Below are 22168 nucleotides of genomic sequence, written 5' to 3'. Positions count from 1 at the left end.
AGTATTGCCCACTTTATACAGATCACTTTGGACACAGTTGAATAAGGTACTACAAACCCCAATTCCAATGAAGTTGGGACGTTGTGTAAAACGTGAATAAAAACAGAATACAATGATTTGCAAATCCTTTTCCACCTATATTTAATTGCATACACTATAAAGACAAGATATTTAATGTTCAAACTGATAAACTTTATTGTTTTTTGCAAATAGTCACTCATTTTGAATTTGATGCCTGCAACACGTTCCAAAGAAGCTGGGACAGGGGCAACGAAAGACTGGGAAAGTTGAGGAATGCTCAAAAAACACCTGTTTGAAATATTCCACAGGTGAACGAGTTAATTGGAAACCGGTGAGTGTCATGATTGGGTATAAAAAGAGCACCTCGAAAGGCTCAGTCGTTCACAAGCAAGGATGGGGTGAGGTTCACCACTTTGTGAACAACTGCGTGAGCAAATAGTCCAACAGTTTAAGAACAACGTTTCTCAACGTACAATTGCAAGGAATTTAGGGATTTCATCATCTACAGTCCATAATATCATCCAAAGATTCAGAGACTCTGGAGAAATCTCTGCACATAAGCAGCAAGGCCAAAAACCAACATTGAATGCCCGTGACCTTCGATCCCTCAGGCGGCACTGCATTAAAAACCGACATCATTCTGTAAAGGATATGACCCCGTGGGCTCAGGAACACTTGGGAAAACCATCGTCAGTTAACACAGTTCGTCGCTACATCTACATGTGCAAGTTAAAACTCTACCATGTAAAGCGAAAGCCTTATATCAACAACACCCAGAAACGCCGCCAGCTTCTCTGGGCCCGAGCTCATCTGAGATGGACTGACGCAAAGTGGAAAAGTGTGCTGTGGTCTGACGAGTCCACATTCAAATTGTTTTTGGAAATCATGGATGTTGTGTCCTCCGGGCTAAAGAGGAAAAGGACCATCCAGATTGTTCTCAGCGCAAACTCCAAAAGGCAGCATCTGTGATGGTATGGGGGTGTGTTAGTGCCCATGGCATCATGGGTAGCTTGCACATCTGTGAAGGCACCATTAATGCTGAAAGGTACATACAGGTTTTGGAGCAACATATGCTGCCATCCAAGCGACGTCTTTTTCAGGGACGTCCCTGCTTATTTCAGCAAGACAATGCCAGGCCACATTCTGCACGTGTTACAACAGCGTGGCTTCATAGTAAAAGAGTGTGGGTACTAGACTGGCCTGCCTGCAGTCCAGACCTGTCTCCCATTGAAAATGTGTGGCGCATTATGAAGCGCAAAATACAACAACGGAGACCCCAGACTGTTGAGCAACTTAAGTCGTACATCAAACAAGAATGGGAAAGAATTCCATCTACAAAGCTTCAACAATTAGTGTCCTCAGTTCCCAAATGCTTATTGAGTGTTGTTAAAAGGAAAGGTGATGTAACACAGTGGTGAACATGCCCCTGTCCCAGCTTCTTTTCGAACGTGTTGCAGGCATCAGATTCACAATGAGTGAATATTTGCAAAAAAAACAAAGTTTATCAGTTTGAACATTAAATGTCTTGTCTTTGTAGTGTATTCAGTTGAATATAGGTCGAAAAGGATTTGCAAATCATTGTATTCTGTTTTTATTTACGTTTTACACAACGTCCCAACTTCATTGGGATTGGGGTTTGTATAATGCTGTTGCCACAATTCGGCAATACTGTCTGTAGCGGAGATACCGTCAACAGTGCACGGTAGCGGTGTTTTACAGTTGTTGAGAACTCTCCCTTTCTTTCCAAAAATTAGCAGGATTATTTCCTAACGTCTTCTTAGCCGTGAAATGTGCCGTCGTGGCATAATGGCTTGCTCATTTTTAACAAATGAAGCGGATGGCATACTTGTATCTTGCGTCAGTGAGCTTCTTGCGTTCAAGCTCAGGCCCTTGTCTGGGTCTGCCTGCCATGGCCCATGATTTAAAGGTTTCACGGGCCTCTTCATGATACCCAGCTACATACTTGCTCCAACCAGGCCTGATGTTATGTGTCTTATTTGACTGTTGGTGTTATTGAAATTGTTATGATTTGTGGTGTGTTCATGTTTTGGTTACTCTGTTGTTTGTTTGGGGGGGGTTGATTTGGACGGGGTAGAGGACTGTGGGTAGAGGGGCTGTTACTGATTGACCTTAGGACCGTGACTTAGACTGATGTTGCGACTTGGGGGGGGGAGCAGGGGGAGGGGGGGCATCGTTATGTTGTGGTCGGTTCTGGCCGTTGTGCAACTAAAAGAGCACTCCCGGGGTCGTGTGGTGTATGGGGCACGGTAGTTGCGGTTAAAAAGAGACCTCTGCCTCTGGACCCATTCTTCTACGCCGGCTTGCCACAATACATCATATTATTATTATTATTATAGCGGCGACCCTACGTAGGATAAGCGGTTTGGATAATGGCATGGCTGTAATGATAACGATAATGATGATTTCATATTCCTGCTGTGAGTCCTCCTGCGAGTCCCCGCTACCTCTTTGGAGGGGGATCTAGCGCCGCCACTGGCTGTTGTTGGGCACTACAAAAAGACCAACTTGACCGACAGTTGTGCAAAAGGAAGGCAGTGGTGACAGGCTTCGGTCAGCGTCGCCCTCGCAGAGGCAGAAATAACCCAAGTGTATTTTGGTGGTCATACAAATCAGGTAATCGATTCTACTGCGGATAGCCGACGTTCCTCACGGTTTCCATTTTGGAAACCCCCGAGTCGCTGCAAATAGCGCGCGTCATTAGGAAGCTACAGAGGCCCTGCATGTGGAAGGCCGCCGTGTGTGCTAGCGCCGTGTATGCTATAGCGCGGTGTATGCTAGCGCCGTGTAACCTTCGTATACGCCGCGTTTAGCCTTTTGGCTAACCGAAGACGTTAATTCAGCCCTTTGCGGTGAGCAGCGGCGGATTATAGTTAATATCGATCGGCGATTGAGCGTCAGTGTTAATAATCGACATGACGCTAGCAGGCTAATATGCCAGCGCCAGCTAGTTAAATGCTAACACCCCCCCCCCACACACACACACACACACACAATACTAACGTCTGTTAATGAGACCCGCGATTGTTCTTGACAAAACGGACGGGTCGACCATAAAGTTCACCACTCCAGATTCAGTGTTTTTGGATATTGTCGAGTTTGAAGACGATAAACGTCCCCCGACAGATGAAGTCTCGGGGGGGACGTTTTTAAAACGCCAAGATCGTTAAAATGTCAAGAACATGTTAACGAGTGACTCGCTACACAGTAACCCGCTGCAGCGGTCCGGTTGCGCGTGTTATTGCGCTCCGAACCTGGGGGTTGAGATCGCAGTACGTGCCATATTGAATAGCCCTTTAAAAAAGTGTGGGTTTGTGTTTACACGTGAAATACTTGTTCCTTTTTGTAAAAGTTTGACCATCCAAAACAGTGTCGGCGGCGTCAGGCACGCACCCGCTAAGTTTAAAGTCACTCGGGGGGGGGGGGGTTGTCACACATCTCTGTAACACGAACCTTTACCCCCCCACCACCCCCTCAAATCTTTACTGTATCTGCCTCTTCTTCTGATGCTTTATTAATTCTCAATGCTTTGTACCCCTTTCTTGCCCCCCCCATCACCCCCTTCCTGTCTACAGCAGCCGTGCCACGCCGCGCCCCAACCCCCAGCGGAGCCGTCATGTGGCAGGAGGCCCGCAAACATGAGCGCAAGCTCCGCGGCATGATGGTGGACTACAAACGCCGTGGCGAGCGCCGCCGTGAATATTACGAAAAAATAGTAAGAGATTTAACTTATCTACCATCCGCCACACCAACACACACCCGTGGCACTGGGCTATATCGTTTGGCGTGCTGGGTTTTTATTCTGCACGTCTTTCGGTATCGAGAGTGTGCGTACTTTTTAACGCGGAGGATTCTGGGAATTGTAGTTCGTTAGGTGAGTCGTTGAGCGCTAGGCTCTGCTGATCGTGCCATTCAGGGCATGTTCCTGATACTAAGGGGTTACTGTTGTTATAGCAGCTGCAGTGTAATAGCTTGAGTTTATTTATATGCCAGCGCTGAGGGTTCATTCTCATCTCTCATCTTGTGTTCAGAAAAAAGACCCCGCTCAGTTTCTTCAGGTTCATGGCCGAGCCTACAAGATCCACCTGGATCCTGCTGTAGCACTGGCTGCAGAGAGTCCTATCAACATGTGAGCCCAAATGCATGCACACACACACACACACACACACACACACACACACACACACACACACACACACACTGCTAGTGATGTCTTACTCATTTTTTTTTTTTACCTTGTCACAAGGATGCCATGGCAAGGAGATGCCAACAACATGATTGACAGATTTGATGTAAGGGCTCACCTGGACTACATCCCAATGTACACTCCTCCACTACTCAGCACTGTGTAAGTTTTATGAATACCAGGCTTAGAATTCCAACTGATTGTTGTCTAGCTTGAATGCCGTATTACTCTGATTTTGAGGTCTGAATGCAGTGATTGTGGGTCATTCCCATTATTATATTTAACTCTAGTCCTCCTCGGCACAAATCGTCTTTTCATTTCAATTAATTGTGACCAGCAGTACTTCAAAGAATTTCACTAATTAGTTAAACCTTAATAGCTAACAGTAACATTTCCTTAATAGTCTGTTTTATCTACTGCGTTTTCACTGCCATGTCCCCGGTGCTTATAGTTACATTTGTGAGAAATGGTGACAATTTGTACAAAAAAGTTTCCCTTTGTCCTCGTCATACCCCAAAAAATAGCCAGTTATAGCCATAAATACCTGATGTGTGTCCACCCTGTCATGATTAGACACGATTTTGTAAACGTTTTTCTCCCGATTCATATTCTTTTGAAAGAGAATTGAAAAGTTGAAACCAAAACAATAAAAGGCAACTAATAACAAGAAAGTAAGTAAATTGATGATTACAAAGCTAATTGCAATAAGTATCAAAACAATGAAGCTGCATTATAGCAGATTTTTTTCTTTATTAACTTTGTTTGTCTATGGAGATTGCATGGCTGTTTGCTTGTTTCATACACCTACCAGTGTGGGGTTTGCTTGTTCTCTCCGTGTCTGTGTTGGTTTCCTCCAGGTGCTCCGGTTTCCTGCCAATTCACCTGACCTACAAAGACATGTAGGTCAGGTGAATCGGTCATACTAAATTATCCCTTGGTGTGTGTGTGTGTCTGTGTATCTGTGTGTCAGTCCTGTGATGGACTGGCAGCCTGTGCTGGGTGTCTCCCCGCCTGCTGCCCAATGACTGCTAGGATGGGCTCTAGCATCCCCGCCACCCTGAGAGCAGGATAAGCAGTTTGGATAATGGATGGATGTTTTGTAAATACAAAAGGCCCCTATTCAATTCAAAACATGAAGCGAAATAGTGGAAAATAATTGATTGGTGAGCAGCCAATCAATTATTTCCAGCTTATGTAGTTTATGAGACAGTGTTAAAGAAGAAAGAAAGCCACTCTATTTTTGTCATTGTGCAGGTTACAAGGAAATTTGTTCTCTGCATTTAACCCATCCTATTGTATAGGAACAGTGGGCAGCTGCATCACCCGGGGACCAACTCCAGTTCTTCTTTCCTTTGAAAAACTGGAGTTGTTTTGATATGAGCTGGATAGGGTTGGGTATCAAACATCAGTTGACTTGGAACTAGCTTCAAATTTTCAAGAACTGGGTATTTATGAAGAAAAACGACTTTCACAGCCGCTTATCGAATCCTGAAAATCTAGTTTCGGTTGTGTTCACAAAATGAGCAGGGGTTTGGGGTGTCGCAGTATATCGGTATTGATAACTGATATTTAAAAAAATGAAATATTGATGTCATATTAATGCATATATGATAATATCGTGTAAATAATCCAGCACATTTAGATAATTTCTGTTGCTTTGCGTTCTCCCTTCGACCCCCCCACACACACACCTGACGTGACACCATGATGCAGGAACTAGCTAGCTAGTGTGTGGCTAATACTGCCGCGCAAAATCATGTTATGAAAAATGGAAAGAGGAAAAAAGTATGGAAGGACATGGTCAGTGGAAATTCACAATATATCGGAGTGGTTAGTTTTCAGCCTGTGGTCTGGGGCTGAACGATTAATCAAATTCAAACCGAAATGGCACTGTAATAGAACGCAATTTTCAAATCGCAAAGGCCTCAATGAAAGTCGTAGTAGTAGATTTTTTTTCTCTCCCTTTTTCTCCCCAATTGTATCCGGCTAATTACCCCACTCTTCCGAGCTGTCCCAGTCGCTGCTCCACCCCCTCTGCTGATCCAGGGAGGGCTGCAGACTACCACGTCTCCTCTGATACATGTGGAGTCTGCAGCCGCTTCTTTCCACCTAATGGTGAGGAGTTTCTCCAGGTGGGACGCCGTGTGTGGAAGGATCACACTACCCCCCCCCCCCCCCCCCCCCCGTTCCTCCTCCAACAAAACAGGCGCCCCGACCGACCAGAGGAGGCGCTATGCAGCAACCAGTAAATAAAGAAAACAACTTGCCACGCTACGCTTTGATTCTAGCAGTAACGTTACTATCTTGTGAACATGGCTTTGGCAGAACCGAGCATTGAAGAGGGGACTTTAATGTCAAAGAGGAGCAGTACGTTGGTTGTCTGGACCTATTTTGGATTTGGGAAAACAAATGGTGGACATCCAACTTTAAAATGGCAAACTAGGAAATATCTATAAATTATGTCTCTTGGATACAAGTTCAGAGGGCAATATGACCCCTCTTCAGGTACACCCAATTGAGAGAGCTCCTAGTAGGAAGCTATTCACCATTCTGCTGAGGGCCAGATCAGCATGAAGAGGGACTGAATTTCATTGAGTGCTGACAAGATTTGTTGTGAGGTCACATTCCATGTGAACTGTTAAAACCCCCGGACACCCTCGCAGGTGTCTTCAGTTGACTTGACTTATTAGACGTCTTCTCGGGTCTGTATTGACACATACACCCTAAAGCAACCAAAAACAGCTGTGCAGGTGTCCAGGGGCTGTAATTGTCCTTTATGAAGATGGGCAAAACATGATCGATATGCTGTTATTTACAGGATATTTATAGGCTGCCATTAATGTGAAAGTAGTTATCTGCATTTTTTTTTCATGTTAAATGCCAAATTGATGTGTTTTCCCACTGACATTTTTGAAGCAACCAGCCAGTCAGTGTATTAGCATTCTGTAATTGCTCCTCTGCATGCTATTTTTCATTGGTCCGGCACCCTCCCAAGTATTCACAAAAGTGGAAGAAAGAAGAAGAATGTGGAAGAGAATGTAATGGGAGCTAAAATACAAAGCTAAACTTATCTGATGTTTAATTAGGTTTAATTAAATGTATGATAAGTTGCTCAGTATTACCAGTGTCAGACGACACTGTTGATCAGTCTTCTTTCTCCAAAATACACACACTATTGCTGGATTATCTTGCCAGAATTGTGGCCTGCTGCATATGAATGCCTTTTGAATGCAACTATGTCCATTTCAAACAAAAAATTTGGATTTCCATCATGAAAACAAACTATTGTTACCACCAGATAATGCCAAATCAACCAAAAGGGCAGAAATTGAGGATAAACACTTTAAAGTGACTCCATAGTATATTTATGGTAGTAAAATTAGAATATTAAAGAATGATGGTTTTTGTTTAGTAATTAGTCTAATATTGCTGGGAGAGTCCAGCCTCAAGTTGTTGCCTCAAGGGAAGGCGTTCAAGTATCTCGGGGTCTTGTTCACAAGTGAGGGTAGGATGGAGCAGGAGATTGACAGGCAGATTGGTGCAGCATCAGCTGTCGTACCGGACCGTTGTGGTGAAGAGGGAGCTGAGCTGGAAGGCAAAGCTCTCGATTTACCAGTCAGTCTTCGTTCCAGCCCTCACCTATGGTCATGAGCTTTGGGTAGCGACCAAAAGGGTGAGATCGCGGATACAAGCGGCTGAAATGAGTTTCCTCCGTAGGGTGTCTGGGCTCAGCCTTAGAGATAGGGTGAGGAGCTCAGACATCCGGAGGGAGCTTGGAGTAGAGCCGCTGCTCCTTCGTGTCAAAAGGAGCCAGTTGAGGTGGTTTGGGCATCTGATTAGGATGCTTCCTGGGCACCTTCCTTTGGAGGTTTACCGGGCACGGCCAACTGGGAGGAGACGCCGGGGTAGACCCAGAACTTGCTGGAGGGACTTTATGTCCAATCTGGCCTGGGAATGCCTTGGGATCCCCCAGGAGGAGCTGGAGGGCATTGCTGGGGAGAGGGACGTCTGGAGTGCCCTGCTTAGCTTGCAGGACCGTGACCCGACCCCGGAGAAGCAGGTGAAGATGAATGAATGAATTGCTGGGAGATGAGTGATATCCTAAACCACAAATGCTACATTGAATATTTTTTGCTTTTCAGGCATTTTGGGTTATTCCTCAAAAAATCAATCAATAAGGAGGGGCGCCTACGTAGTGTAGCGGTCTATTCTGTTGCCTACCAACATGGGGATCGTCAATTCGAAGCCCCGTGTTACCTCTGGCTTTGTCGAGCATTTCTACAGACAAAATTGGCCATGTTTGTGGGTGGGAAGCCGGATGTGGGTATGTGTCCTGGTCACTGCTCTAGCACCTCCTCTGGTCAGTCGGGGAGGGGAAACGGGGGGAATAGGGTGATCCTCCCACATGCTACATCCACCTGGTGAAACTCCTCACTGTGTCAGTTGAAAAGACGCGGCTGAAGACTCCACACTTATCGGAGGAGGCATGTGGTAGTCTGCAGCCCTCCCCAGATCGGCAGATGGGGTGCAGCAGTGACCGGGACGGCTCAGAAGAGTGGGGTAATTGAAAGGGAAAAAATTGGGGTGAAAACGGGGGTGGGGTGGGGGGTGATCTGAAAGAAAAAAAATATCAATTAAAATCGGAGCCAGCGTTTGATGAGAACTGAACTCAGTAAGCGGAACTGGAATCAATAAATCCCAAATGATACCCAACATCAGAGCTGGATCCAAAACCGTTCCGCTTGGTCTGAGATTAATTGAGGATTCGGCTCATTGTTTTTCAAACCCTTGTGCTTTTTGTCTTACGCAGGACCCCAGAGCAGGAGTCAGAGGAAAGGAAATGCAATTATGAGCGATACAGAGGGCTGGTTCAAAATGACTTCGCCAACAGTGAGTTTTTTTTTCCCAAACTTTTGCATCACCAGCTACATAGCTGATGTGCTCCTTCAGCTGAAATATCTCTCAGGAACCACACTGAATAGCAGTGATCAGAGTTAAGATTTGATGAGCTTGTGGATTTTTTTTTCAGTGCTCCACATTTCTCCTTACTCTTAACTTTTATGTTGAAATAGCTCTCCTTATGTCACCCCACAGTGGGTATATTTTTCTGCTACTGTGTGTCACATAACTCCCCACTGTGTCCCCTTTCAGTCTCAGAGGAGCAGTGTTTGTATCAGATCTACCTGGACGAGCTCTACGGTGGCCTGCCGAAACCAAATGAGGATGAGAAGAAAAAGTGAGTCTGGGAAGAAAAAGTGTCTGTTTCCTGCGTCCTTATTGTTACCTTGCTTTTAAACACAGAGTTCATGTCCACTTGCTGGCTTGTGTTCGTGTGTGCGTGTGTGTGTATAGCAGCATACAAAGTCGTCTCCACTTTGATTTCACAGACTGTCGGAAAAGAAGGCCACTATCGGATACACCTACGACGATAGCACTGTGGCAGAACCTGAACCCCAGTCGGATAAAGATGAGGAAAATTCCGAGAACAGTGAATCGGAAGAAGATGAAGGCATCCCAGATATAGGTTAGACGATGTCCTATTCAACTTGTCACTAACAGGGTTTGATTACGGAGGTGAAAAAGACATGACAATAGGCAGCGTAAACACATTTCTTAAAAAAAAAAAGGGTTAAAGAGCAAATAAGTGCACAAGAGTGAAATGATACGTTGGTGCTCAGACAGTCAGATGTTGAAAAGAAATGGCAACACACCTGGTATGAAAAAGCTAGAAATAATGTTGTTTTTCTTCTGCATGTTTTTCTTGTTTTTCAAGTCCCCCTCCCCCCCATTTTTAAAAACATGCCTTTTACCAGCTGCTTTGCTCCAACTGCCTCAACTGCCTGTCCCAAGCAAATTCTTTACTGTCTACAAATAATGTTCTTCGTAAACATGAGGGTTCAAGTTCCGAGAACGTGATGAATCGTAACGATGTGTGTTCTGATATGTTCTTCGTTGTAACAAAATCAGCATTGTATGTTTATGTGTAGATGTGGAGGTGGATGTTGATGAGCTCAACCAGGAACAGGTGATAGATCTGAACAAAATGGCAACTCCGTATGGAATGGCCGAGGGAGACTTTGTTAGGTAAAATCTTACCTTTTAACATGTCCCCCACCTCTCAATAGAGGTGGGAAAGCATGTCTGTGATTTTTAGAAGAATACTACAAATCTTAATATGCTATTACCAAAATTGTCAGGTGTTGGAAGATTGTGTGTTTGCAGCATTTTTTTTAGAGAAGTTTAGTGTTCTTTTCATTTGTTTTATTTTTGCTAGATTACAGAATAAAATATTTTGTGGCCTGAGGAAAAGTTAATTTGATTATATTTGAGGACAGAACGGTAAGCGGCTTCAATAAATGACAACACTGTGGAACTTTTGTAATTTTTGACATTTTATTCAGCTGTTGAGCAAAATGAACCGTTCATTATTTCGACACCAGTAACATATTTTTCTGTTTATCAGGATGTTGAGGAAAGACAAAGAGGAAGTGGAGGCCATCAAACATGCCAAGGCTCTGGAGGCAGAGAAGGCCATGTACTCTGTAAGATTCAGTCTGTGATGAGTTGGTGTCTGTGGGGCTGTTTATTAGTGCATCCTTCTGTATGTGTTTGCATTCATGAACAACAGCGATGTGTTCGGCGATCCTAGGGTCGACGTTCACGCAGACAGAGGAGGGAGTTTCGAGAGAAGAGACTAAAAGGGAGACAGATAAGCCCACCTAGGTAAATTTTATCCCGTTCTTTTATGCCTCTGGATTGTCGGTCCAGCTACATCATATTTTAGGATTTAACGATAGAATCAGAATCATGTTTATTGGCCATGTACGTTTGCACATGGAATTTGACTGCGATTTCGTGGCTGTGTCAGTGTACTTAACATAGAGTTACAACACAAGAATTTATTTCCTTGCCATTCTGTTCTCCAGCTATGCCAGGAGAGACAGCCCGACATATGACCCCTACAAACGGTGAGATGGCCCCCTTTCTTTTTTCCTTTCCTGTGAAGTTGTCGTACTTAATATTTATACATTGTCGCTAATGTGAGGTTGCTTTTTTTTTTGTTGTTGTTGATTTTCCCTTATCTTTTCCAGACCAGAGTCAGAATCTAGTTCTGAGTCCCGTTCCCGTTCGCGGACTCCTGGTCCAGAGAAGATCACCTTCATCACCAGCTTCGGAGGCAGCGACGACGAAGCTTCCGCAGTGACGAATGCTGCTCCTCCTCACTCTGGCCATGCCCTTTCCAACTCGCAGCACCCCGCAGGTCATAGCAGGGGCTCCCGGTCGGTAACTTTCCCCTTCCTGGCTTCTCATTGGTTGTTTTCACCTGACAGTCGTTTTGTTGTCTGTGAAATGACCGCAGCTGTTGAGACAGAAAGAATACTGATTGATATGTTTGTGGTAGGTGAGGCTGAACACGGATTCAACAACTGATGATGTGGTTCTCTTTTATGATGCATGAATTATCAACACTCGATGCCATTTTGCAGTTGAGGAAAATTTGACCATGTGTTTGTTGGGGAAGTTGATTGTAATGCCTCTTTGTTTGTAGGGACTTATTTGAATATTTTGTTTCACATTTGCACAGTAATTACTATGGGAATTGTGCAGAACACTAGAATTGAACATTTTAACAGTTGTTCTCTTCTGTCTAGCATTATTTTACTCCAGTCACTTAAAAGCCCACCTAGAAAAAGAATTGGTTCAATTTAGTCACAAAAGGAAAAGTACTTGGTTTGCTGAATGGTACGACTGTTGTTGTTAAAACCGTCTCTCTCTCTGCTCAGGAGACGAAGGTCCTCCTCCAGTCGCTCTCCTGCCTCCTCCTCCCGCTCTTCATCTCGTTTCTCCTCTCGTTCCTCCTCCCGCTCACGGCGTGTTCGACGGGGACGTGGCGGCAGAGATGGACGGCGTTCTCGATCCAGGCGGCGCTCCTACTCCCGCTCAAGGGGAAGAGGAGGCAACGGAGGGTCCACGTCCTGGAGAAGACGTGATCGAACACGATCTCGTTCTAGTGACCGAGACAGAGAGCGAGAAAGGGAGAGGGACAGGGATAGAGACAGGGACAGGGACAGGAGGCGCTACACATCACGCAGACGAACAAAGTAAGACAGGTTGATGTTGCCTCGTGGCATGGTCTCTCTGCTGCTTTGTACTGCACACAGCAGTTAGCTTAATCCCTCGTCACTTGTCGTTTCCCAGGTCCCGTTCCAGCTCACGGCAAGGGGGCAGTTCCAGGCGGGGGGGTCGGAGTTCTGGAGGCCATCGCCGGGGGGGCAGCAGCCCCAGTCCCTCCCAGTCCCCCATTCACCCCGCTAACAGCCCCTCGCCTGCACACAGAGGGGCCCCGCCCTCTACCGCCGCCCTCTCTGACAAGCTAAGAAAGTAAGCCAACATTGCGTTCATTCAATTAGGGACGCATGAACACAGTTTACTGAGCATGTCTACACAAACTCACATGCTTGTTGCTCCTCAAAGTAAAGACATTCTTTCTGATGGTCCCTCTAGATGAAGGACTTTGTTTTTCCTCTTTTGTAAGTTGATGTTCTTTCCACCTCAAGAGTCAACCCGTGTGCTCTTTCTCCCTCATTCTAGGCCTGATACTGCGAGTGGTAAAGAGACGGGAGCTGCCAAAGTCAGTAAGAATTTGATCTAGCTTGGTTTCTTTCTAAAGTCTACGCCTCCCTCATCCCTGACAGGCTGACATGGTTGTCCACCACACTGGGATGTAGAAGCCATTGTTGCCCACAGAGAATGCATTTCACAAGCTTTCTTTTTCCGTGTTGAAATGCTCGACAGTCTAAGCTCATGATTTGTGTTTAAAATTGGCATTGCACTGGTCTCCATCTTCTCAGTGTTTTGTTAAAAAGGATTTGTGACTTTGATAATTCTGAGAATTCTCACACCCCCCCCCCAACTCTTTGGATGCTACAGATTTGCACTGTTTCAGGCACCTTTAGTGAGTGACCACAATATGCAGTGAAAGATTTGAATGTACCTGTTTCTGTGTGCATGAGATAGAGAGAGGGAGAGTTCTGTCATCTCAGCAAAACCATGTCACATTACCAGAACCGTCTAGTGTTAAGCCAGCTCTCGGTGTTCTTAAAAAGGCTCGATTTCCTCTTGACCTTAATTGACCTTATTAGCGCTGGCCAGGTGGTCACTTTAGTAAAGGAAGCCATCTAATCGAGGTGAGCCGCTCTCTCCTGGTGTAGCGTGTGAAGGTGTGCTCTGGGAAGCGGTGTACTGGCCTGTCTGAACAAGCAGCCGGCACTTCTCTACATACAGCAACACAATCATCTACCTTTTTTATTTTATTTTTTTCTCAACCAAGGCTTCCCCCCACCCTTTACATACTAAAGATCTTACGGAACAGTAACGGACATGGATTCATACACAGGTTTACTGTATTTTGTTTGTATTTTTTTGTCTTTAACATTCTAGACCGTTTCCCTCCCAAACAGGCCTCTGTTTTCCCTGCCTTACTGGAAAAGAGGAACATATTTGAATGAGGACACTAAGATTAAATGGTCAAACATGCAAATAGAGCCAGGGCCTTTATTCTACCCCCCCCCCCCCAAACTTCGCTCCACAGTGCTTCGAACTGCAGTTACTCTTGCATGACCAGCTTACTGAGTTCTTGCCTGGCCAGGTACAAACAGCCCAGTGAAGGGTGTGTCAAGTGCAAAGCACCACAGGCCATTTCTGACTTTTCTGAACTCAGTGGACCTGAACTTGCTCGTTTCCCTTTGCAACCCTCTCACTTCTTCAGCTGTCCTCCTCCTCCATCGCTGTTTACTGGTCTGACAGCATTCATACATGTCATTGTATCAGCCCTGCTGGAAAGTCAGGTCCATGTAACTGAATCCTGTCCTGCCTCTAAACTATCTTACAGCAGCTGCAGGCAGCACCAGTGGACATAGTGTTCACTTCTGTTCTCGGTGTGCTCGCACACAAACACACGCAGCTTGTTCGACCAGATCCCGGTGCAGTGCATGTTGACGCATAACAAAAAACTAATTCACGTATCTGTGTCCGTAGCGTCTCCCAGCTACTCCCTACATAAGGACGGCGGCGAAGTGAAAGCATAGTCACAATACCTGTAGTCTCACAAACACACACACACACATACAGAACAAACACATGTTCAGACAACCACCCTCAATCTGTAGTCAGGCTATTTGGGGGTATGCTAATTCAGTTGTGTCACCTACAGCCCAAGATGACCCCGCAGGAGAAGCTGAAGCTGCGGATGCAGAAGGCTCTCAACAAGCAGTGTGAGTGCTTCAGGACACACGACACAACCTTTTTTTTGAATGCACACATTCAACATGTAGACCGCAGAACCAAATGACTGATGTCTGACGTTTTACTCTCTTAATACAAAAGCACAGCAGTCAGAGCATCTGCATGAGAGATGTAGTTTTTGAGGGGGACCTCACAGTGGTGTTTTAATTTTACAAATAATGTTTGAGCTTTGTCTGTTTCTTATACAATTGAGGAAAGAAATACCTGCAGAGGTTTTATTAATGTAAAAGTGATTTGGTAATACTTTGGGTGTGTTTATGCCAGTGTTTCCCAACCCAGTCCTCAAGGACCCCCTATCCTGCAGATTTTCATTGTAACCCTGCATAGATATCCCTGCTTGTACTTACTCAGCCAATCATCTCACAGCACTTAATTATGCAAGGTGTGCAACCTCTGACATAATTCATTGCTGATTGGTTGAATAACTACAAACAGGTACCCATTTAGGGTTACAAAGAAAATCTGCAGGATAGGGGGTCCTTGAGGACTGGATTAGGAAACACTGGTTTATGCAACACTCATCTTGTTCATTGAAACGTCTTCCTCAGTATGAAGAGTAGGTTTTACCTCGATCACGATTCGTCACCGTCTTTTTCAAAACTACTGTCAAACACACATTGAAGATGTTTTGCTCCAGACGTGGTTTAAACATTTAAGAGGTGGCCACTGATGAGTGCTGACATCACAACACGGGTATAAACTGGGTCGAGTATGCCCTAATTCCTGAAGTAGTACATTAGCAAGGTCCAAACCGCTCTCTGTTGAACGTCTGTAGGAAAGTTAAAAAGGAAAGGTCCTTCTTATCGACAAATGGCGAAGAAACGGTTCACTAAGTGGGACATACTCATCGCTGCCTCCAGACAAACGTGGCGTTTTACTGTTGAGCTTTGTTGTCTGCTGAAGACTAGTTAAAGAGCGAATGCCAAGGCTGGACAATTTCGTGTTCATTTTCTCAAGGAGTGGTGCCTTTTGCTAAAGATTTTCCCCCTATCCCACAGCCAAGGCGGATAAGAAAGCAGCCCAAGTGAAGATCCAGCAGCAGGAACACAAGCGACAGGTTTGTGTGTGTGTGTGTATGTGTCTAGGTGTCTGCGGGTGTGTGCCAAACGATGATGCAAAAAAACTAATCTTCACTTGGATCTCATTACTTATGTGGGTTTTTGCTGGTTTGTTTTATCTCACAGGAGCGAGAGGGAGAACTCCGAGCAATGGCACGTAAAATCCGCATGAAGTAAGGCTCTGTTTCCTTTTTTTTTTCTTCTGTAGACCTTGCAGTGTGTGTGTATGTATGTATGTATGTAGAACTTGTCTGACTTAACCATGCTGTGTGTAGGGAGCGCGAGCGGCGAGAGAAAGAGAGGGATGAGTGGGAGAGACAGTACGGCCGGCAGAGCCATTCGCCCTCCCCATCCAAATATGGTATGAATTTGGGTCCTTGGGACCTAATCCATAACTCTTGCCTTTGACACTATGCTCAGTCAGTGTGTGTGTGTGTGTGTGTGTGTGTGTGTGTGTGTGTGTGTGTAGTTTTTCGATCTTCAGCATATGTCACAGGCATTGATGGACTGAACTTGTGTGTCTGCGTTGTTAGGCCCATTCTGACAGTTTTACAGCTGCTCAAATTCTCTGGCATGCTGTTGTGTTGATTGTGACCCTGTGCATCCTCTGTCCCTCAGGCCGAGACTACAGCTCATCCAGACGGTATGTGAGAAGCTGCAAGAATCGCATGAGCCTTTGATAAAGCAGGTTAAATTCCGGCGTTTTCATGCAGCCGGGGGCATGAGGATAACCCCAAGGACTCATCACTTTGTCTTAATGTCAATGCTTGCCTCTTTAGGCCTCTTTCTTCATACATGTATATTTCAAACACACTCGTTTGTTTTTCAGGAGCAGTGTGGGAACTTAACATGAGAACGACCGGGATTTCACCCCTACCTAAAACGACCATGAGCTGTCAAAATGACCGCCCAGGGTTTTTAAACTCTATATTCTGTCAAGATAAATATTCAGTTGAGATATTAATACATTGCATATGTTAGTTAGTATGTCTGTTAAGAAACGACTGACACCAAATTTAACATTTTAACAACTTCAATACTATTTTTCAAACAATTTAAGATTGTCGCTGTCCAACGCCTGTAAATACTGCAACACCTCAGTGGTAGTCATGGTGCGTCTGAAATGGCGTCTGTAACCAGACATGTTGGCAATAACTAGAAATCAAGTTTAGACTATTACTCTGCACTGGAGGACGCTAGTGTGTTTCTAGGACAGAGCGATGAACTTCACGAAGGAAATGATGCGACCAACACGTCATAAATAGTGACATGACGCACACGATCACGTGCAAATTACGAGCCGTCTTTTTGACCGCTCATGGTCGTTTTGGGTAGATCTTATCATAACTTCTTTTTGTGCAGTTGATCTAAAACTCTTAATGCAAATATGTGCAATTTTAGGAGCATTGAAAATCCCAAACCATCAAAATTACGGCCTTGGTCGTTCTAGTGTCAAAGAACAAAGAAGCTTACCATTTGCATGTGTAGAGATGACGGCAGTATAGTTGTTACTACATGTGTGACTTATGGCATAACTTCTAATATTTTCCCAGGATTCACAACCTCCCAATCAGCTTCTCTCTCTTTTTTTTTTTTCTTTCCAGGAGGTCAAGGTCCCGGTCAAGGAGTCCATACTACCGATATTAGGCGGACCAGTGAGACACATGAATGCATCCCACGGTCCCGATCCCCACTATGCAGTCCTTTCCCTTTACACTGTCCAGCAGAATAAAGTGTGAGGAAGCATAGCTCAGACGGATGGATCCACAATATAAATAAAAAACCTACTTGGAACTGTACATTGTGATGAACGGCTTGCGTCTGGAGTGTCGCGTTGTGATGAGTGATACTTCGTGTCACAAATTAGACTGGTAATTTAGCCAGGTTATCTGTTTAATCAGACATTTTTTCCACTTTACGAAGACATTAAAAGAGGCTTCTGATCTCTTAATTACTGCTTTCCTGTTTCTTTAATATATAACAGCAGTAAGTTCAGTGCACTCTTACGTTTGGGCTGATTTTATTTTTTTGTATGTATATTTTCTTAATAATTGTATAATACTTAGAACCAGTGCCGTCTCTGGCCCTACGTCTTCCCGTGTCCTCTGCCCCCCTTTTCCGAGTCTCCGCACCGCAGTCCATTTAAATAAAGCCAAGTAAACGAATGTACAGGATATTTCTAGGTGTTAATTTAAAATAAAAACTGATTAAAATGTAAAACCTTAACAGTTCAAAATATTGGATGTTTTGTCTTTTTGTACACTCTGGTCAGTCAACAGCTAACATATTGGCTAACATGTATTAACTCGCATGCTCAGAATTTCAAATAACATGGGGAGGGATATGTCCCTTTTCCCAAATATTATTCAGTTTGTAATACCAAAGCTGCTTAGCTTGACTCCAGTCTTGAGCCGCACACCTGAGTTCATTAACGGCTGCTGTGTTCAAGTTTGACCACTAGATGGCGCCATGCATCAACAACAGCGGCATTTATCGCTACGACCAGGCGTGCATTTAAAATTACACTGGGGGGGGTGTGGTTCCGGCAAGTTTGTGCAGAGGGTGTAATTCTGATCGGTCTCGTAAGAAAGTGACCGTGAAGACAGACGGGGTTATTATGGGATGGACTCGTCCCCGCAGGGCTGTCCTTACCCTGGCACACGGTTGCCGACAGGGTGGCGTGCACTGTCTGGTCACCAGCATGCAGTGAAACTGAACCAGTTTTTTTTTTTTGGTTTCGAAATCAGGCGGCGATAAGTGAGACACAGACACCTGTTAACGGACAGCCACTTCCTCCTCAGGCGACGCCGCGCAGTTGGGTTTGTGTGTTGAATGGAAAAGAACATGTATACGGACGTAAAGCGCGCGCGCACATACACACACACACACACACACAAGTCACGGATTTGTTTAATTTCGGGAGTTTTTACGTTAGAAGAGTGAAAGGTGTGGTGTGGTGAGTCGAGACACCTTGTTATATATGTTTATGTCTTTTTTTTTTAAATTAGTGACAGTTTATTACGGTATCGGTGTCAAAAAAATAGTGCGCGCGCGCGTGTTTGCGTGAGGGCGGGGTCGGGGGTGGGTGGGGGCGGGGGGTCGGAGGAGCGAGGCGGCAGGCGGTGCCTGTAGTTGCCCATGCCCCCCCCCCCTCTGTCCTCCGCTGCGGGAAATAGCGTGAACTTGAAACACTGCGAGTCCTGACAAGGTCCCGGTAGTGCGGCGTGGGAGGCAGCCACTTCATCATTTCATCTATTCGCCTAACTTGATCGACCCCGACCCCCCCCCCCCCCACACCACCCCCCTCCCACCCCTCCCCTCCCCTCCTCTCGCAGATCACCCTCGACAGACGGATCTCTGTCGTCTCGGAGGATTGTAGGATAACACCGGTCGGACCTGGGCTCCGGTGCGAGTCGAGACATAATCATGTCGAGGCGCAAACTTGGAAGCCGGCCGCAGCACCTGAGCGTGATCCAAGGTAGGCCGGCGCAACGACGCTACCAAGTTCTGGGCTCATCTAACGTGGTCGGGGGATGTGTGTGTGTGGGTTGTGGGGGTTTTTTTTGTTTTTTTTTTTACTTTCCAGGGGTCCGAATTTAACCCGCCGAACCGATTTCGGCGTGGCTCGTGCGCAACTTTGCACGCGCGCGCGCGGTCGGTTCGTTTACGGGCAGGGTTTTTTTTTTTTTTTTTTTTAAATCTTCGGGGTGTTTTTCTCGCCCGGACGAGTCGGGATCTGGTCTGACCCCGTTTGGAGACGAGGTGGACTTTTGTGTGTGTGTGTGCGCGTTGTCCTTCGCGGTGAGCTGCGGTTCCGTTTGTGCGCGGTTTAGTGGGACGCTTATCGGGTCAGTTTCGGGAAGGATGGGCCGGTTTCTACCGGTACCCGTTTTCCACCCTTCTCAGCCAGTTCCGCAGTTGGTCGACTTGGTCGTCCGAGCCGAGCTCGTGTGGGGCAATTTTCCTCGCGGCTTCCCTGAGGGGCTGTGGGGGCAGATCGTTTGGCCCTGTGGGGGCAGATCGTTGTGGCCCCTGTGGGGGCGCGTTAACGGATGAGGGACGGGGGTCAGGGAGTCAAACCCGGCTGTTCCGTCCAGCCTCGTTTTTATATGATTGGCACTCTCAGCGCTCGTCGGATGAACGTTTCAGGGCCTGATACACAGAAAACCCCGCCGCGCACCGTCTCTTATTGACACTCGCGCGCTCCAATCCGAGCCACATTCTTCGGGCCCACCGAAACAATGTTGTCTTCACAAAAGATTGTGAAAGAGGGAAAAACCAAAAAAAATCTCCTGCCTTTTTACTGTTTTCTTCAACAGAGACCACTGCTACGTTACGTGCCTGCCCTGACCACAGGGCGCTGGACACACACTCTGCGTGCGTGTGCGTGCGTGTGCGTGTGCGTGTGTGTGTTGTGTGTGTGTAAACCGCGCCTTGCATGTCTGCACAAACAGTTCAGCCCTGAAAACAGGAAAGGTGACATTTTTGGGACTAACCACTGGAAAGATCCACCTTTCAACTGTACTGTCTGTACCTGTCCTGTGTCCTGACTGGTCCAGCCTGGGCAGGTGGATCAGGTCCAGGCATCAAGGTGTGCCTGTGACCGCGTTGGGCAATAGCACACTCCTGATTCATGACGACCGACCCCCGAGTCGAGAGATGAGAGATTATTCTAGCAATGTATGAAATGAGCCTTGACTGCTGCTCGCTGTTTGTTTTTACTTTCGGAGGCCGGGTTGTTTCCCGTGCCCGCGGCCGGTCCCCCCGACAGCATTTTTTCAGATCTTACTGATCTGCGCTCCGAAGCGCCACGCCAGGATGTCATAACCACCGGAGATCTCACACTTAAAGGGAAAACAGACGCGGTTGTCAACGACATCTCCATGTACACGTTATGCATTATGTGGGTATAACGCTCCACTGGCGGCCATAACGCCGAGCAGTCTTCTGTGTCTCTCTGAAATCGTACAGAATGTTTTGTCCACCAGTGGACGTCACTGGTGGGACAAACATTCTGTGCGAGTTTCGGGCGCGACGTTTCACAGGCAGACAGCACACTGCTCAGTGTTTACGGCCCGCTAATGGAGCGTCATACCTACATATGCATAACGTGTACGTGGAGATGTCGTTGACAGTCCGCGTTTGTTTTCCCTTTAGCAGAGTTTCTTTTTACGATGAGATTGAGACGTGCTAGAAACGGATGACGCCAGGTCAAGAGAAGATGCACTGCTGTGCTCAGAGTTAATGTGATGTTTTTGTCATTGCCGTCGACCTGCCGTCTAGAGATGTGGTTATGTGGTTTATATTAGAGTAACAGTAATTGCAAGTTAAAAGTGGACTATATATATATATATACATACATGATAGTAAATTTAGAGTATCGTGGACTGCTGAGATTACCGTGGACACCCTCTCGTCGAGCAGACATGAAGCATCCTCGCCAGTCGAGGTTTAGCTCGAGGAAGTGTTGGCTGACCAGATTGGCCCTCATTGTTTGAGAAGGGAAGGTAGCTTCTGTGTGAAAAAAAAAACAACCCAGGGACAGTTTGTTCCAGTCAAGTGTCACATGTGCCGTCGACTGATGCCTCGGCGTTCAGTATACGCTGTAATATCTTTGATTTTGATTACAAACGGCACTGAGATGTGGAGGTTTGTTTTTCCCCGGGGGGAAAAAAAATCCCACTCCATAAAGTTATTTTTTATTTTTGTGTTTATCCTTATGTCCCCTGTTTTACCCATTATACTCCTGCTCTCTCCCACATGTTTTTTTTTAAAAAATTGTTTTTCTTCTGTAAGATGTCGTCAAACCAGCGGGTGACGTGAAACTCGTCCTCCATCCGAGGGGAGTTCTGTCCCTGTGGAGGCCAAAGGTTTGGGATGAAGGCCGTGAACCTCCTGACCTGCGGGCAATGCAGCCAGGCCTTTTCCCCCCTTGCCCCAAAATTCTGGCATTCAATCCAACACAAACAGGGTGGGCTTGCCGCTCCCGAAACCAATCTGCTAACGCCAACACGCCTCCCTCACCTGCCGGCCGAGCACAGCGGTGCCCCTCCGGCGCCCAGTTAGGAGCAGGGTTCATCGAGCTGAGGAGGGGGGATGGAGAGGGATCGGGCCCTGGGGGGAGGAGCCCAGAGTGAAGCCGAAGGTGGAAGCCTATGGAGCCTAACAAAAACAGGTGAGTGCTCGAAGAGGGCGGGTTGCTAATTAGTGACTGTTTTTTTTCTTTCTTTCTTTGGTTTGGTTTTTGTTTTGATTTTTGTTTAAACCTCCGTCTCTTCTTTCTCTAACAACTGCTCCCTCCCTCTCCCCCAGTCCAGCTCATTAGCTAGCCGTTGCCACTAGCAGACCTGCGTGAGGTAGCGACGCACAGGGCTAATTGCGTGAAAAGAATAGGCGGCAGGAGCGATCTGAGGGCCCTAGGGGGCCCTCTGAGGGTTTGGGGCACCGAGCACCTGGGCTCCATAGCGTCTTTTCCATCTCCCTGGCTGTGTAAGTCCTCTCAGGTGGAGTGGCTGGGTAAAACACATTTCTCTCACAAGTACCGCTCTGGACAGCAACAGGTCAACAACACGGCTAACTG

General features: G+C 46.3%; 2 protein-coding genes across 3 annotated transcripts in view; both read left to right on the top strand.

Moving 5' to 3' along the window:
• Positions 1 to 2540: 2540 nt before the first annotated feature.
• Positions 2541 to 17811, top strand: clasrp (CLK4-associating serine/arginine rich protein). 2 transcript variants are annotated; one of them, XM_056283164.1, is made up of 21 exons: positions 2541 to 2655; positions 3615 to 3754; positions 4071 to 4168; positions 4286 to 4387; positions 9036 to 9115; positions 9377 to 9461; positions 9613 to 9749; positions 10213 to 10309; positions 10689 to 10767; positions 10875 to 10948; positions 11152 to 11193; positions 11317 to 11505; positions 12010 to 12327; positions 12425 to 12607; positions 12818 to 12857; positions 14439 to 14499; positions 15529 to 15587; positions 15715 to 15761; positions 15864 to 15949; positions 16207 to 16231; positions 17193 to 17811. In XM_056283164.1, the coding sequence occupies exons 2-21, from the start codon at positions 3656 to 3658 to the stop codon at positions 17233 to 17235; spliced, it is 1944 nt and encodes a 647-aa protein (XP_056139139.1). In that variant the 5' UTR covers positions 2541 to 2655; positions 3615 to 3655; the 3' UTR covers positions 17236 to 17811. The 2 variants fall into 2 exon arrangements, 1 of the variants encoding a protein (XP_056139139.1); XR_008810500.1 differs by lacking the exons at positions 16207 to 16231; positions 17193 to 17811 and having other exon boundaries at positions 12818 to 12861.
• A 1203-nt stretch (positions 17812 to 19014) lies between these two features.
• Positions 19015 to 22168, top strand: part of znf296 (zinc finger protein 296) — a 7727-nt gene continuing 4573 nt past the window's right edge. The window contains exon 1 of the mRNA XM_056283746.1: positions 19015 to 19066. Within this exon, the coding sequence (XP_056139721.1) occupies positions 19015 to 19066 (52 nt within the window). The remainder of the gene's footprint in view (positions 19067 to 22168) is intronic.

Source organism: Lampris incognitus, chromosome 7, assembly GCF_029633865.1.
Source record: "Lampris incognitus isolate fLamInc1 chromosome 7, fLamInc1.hap2, whole genome shotgun sequence".
NCBI classification, from domain to species: Eukaryota; Metazoa; Chordata; class Actinopteri; order Lampriformes; family Lampridae; genus Lampris; species Lampris incognitus.
The sequence above is the reverse complement of the archived record's forward strand: the minus strand, read 5'-3'. Positions and strand labels throughout refer to the sequence as shown.

Excerpts from the sequence above, each read along its gene's own strand:
- clasrp (XM_056283164.1), top strand. The coding sequence starts at position 3,656 with ATGTGGCAGGAGGCCCGCAAACATGAGCGCAAGCTCCGCGGCATGATG. Across the intron at positions 10,310-10,688 it reads GCCGAGGGAGACTTTGTTAG|GATGTTGAGGAAAGACAAAG; the intron begins GTAAAATCTTAC and ends TCTGTTTATCAG. Across the intron at positions 12,328-12,424 it reads ACATCACGCAGACGAACAAA|GTCCCGTTCCAGCTCACGGC; the intron begins GTAAGACAGGTT and ends GTCGTTTCCCAG.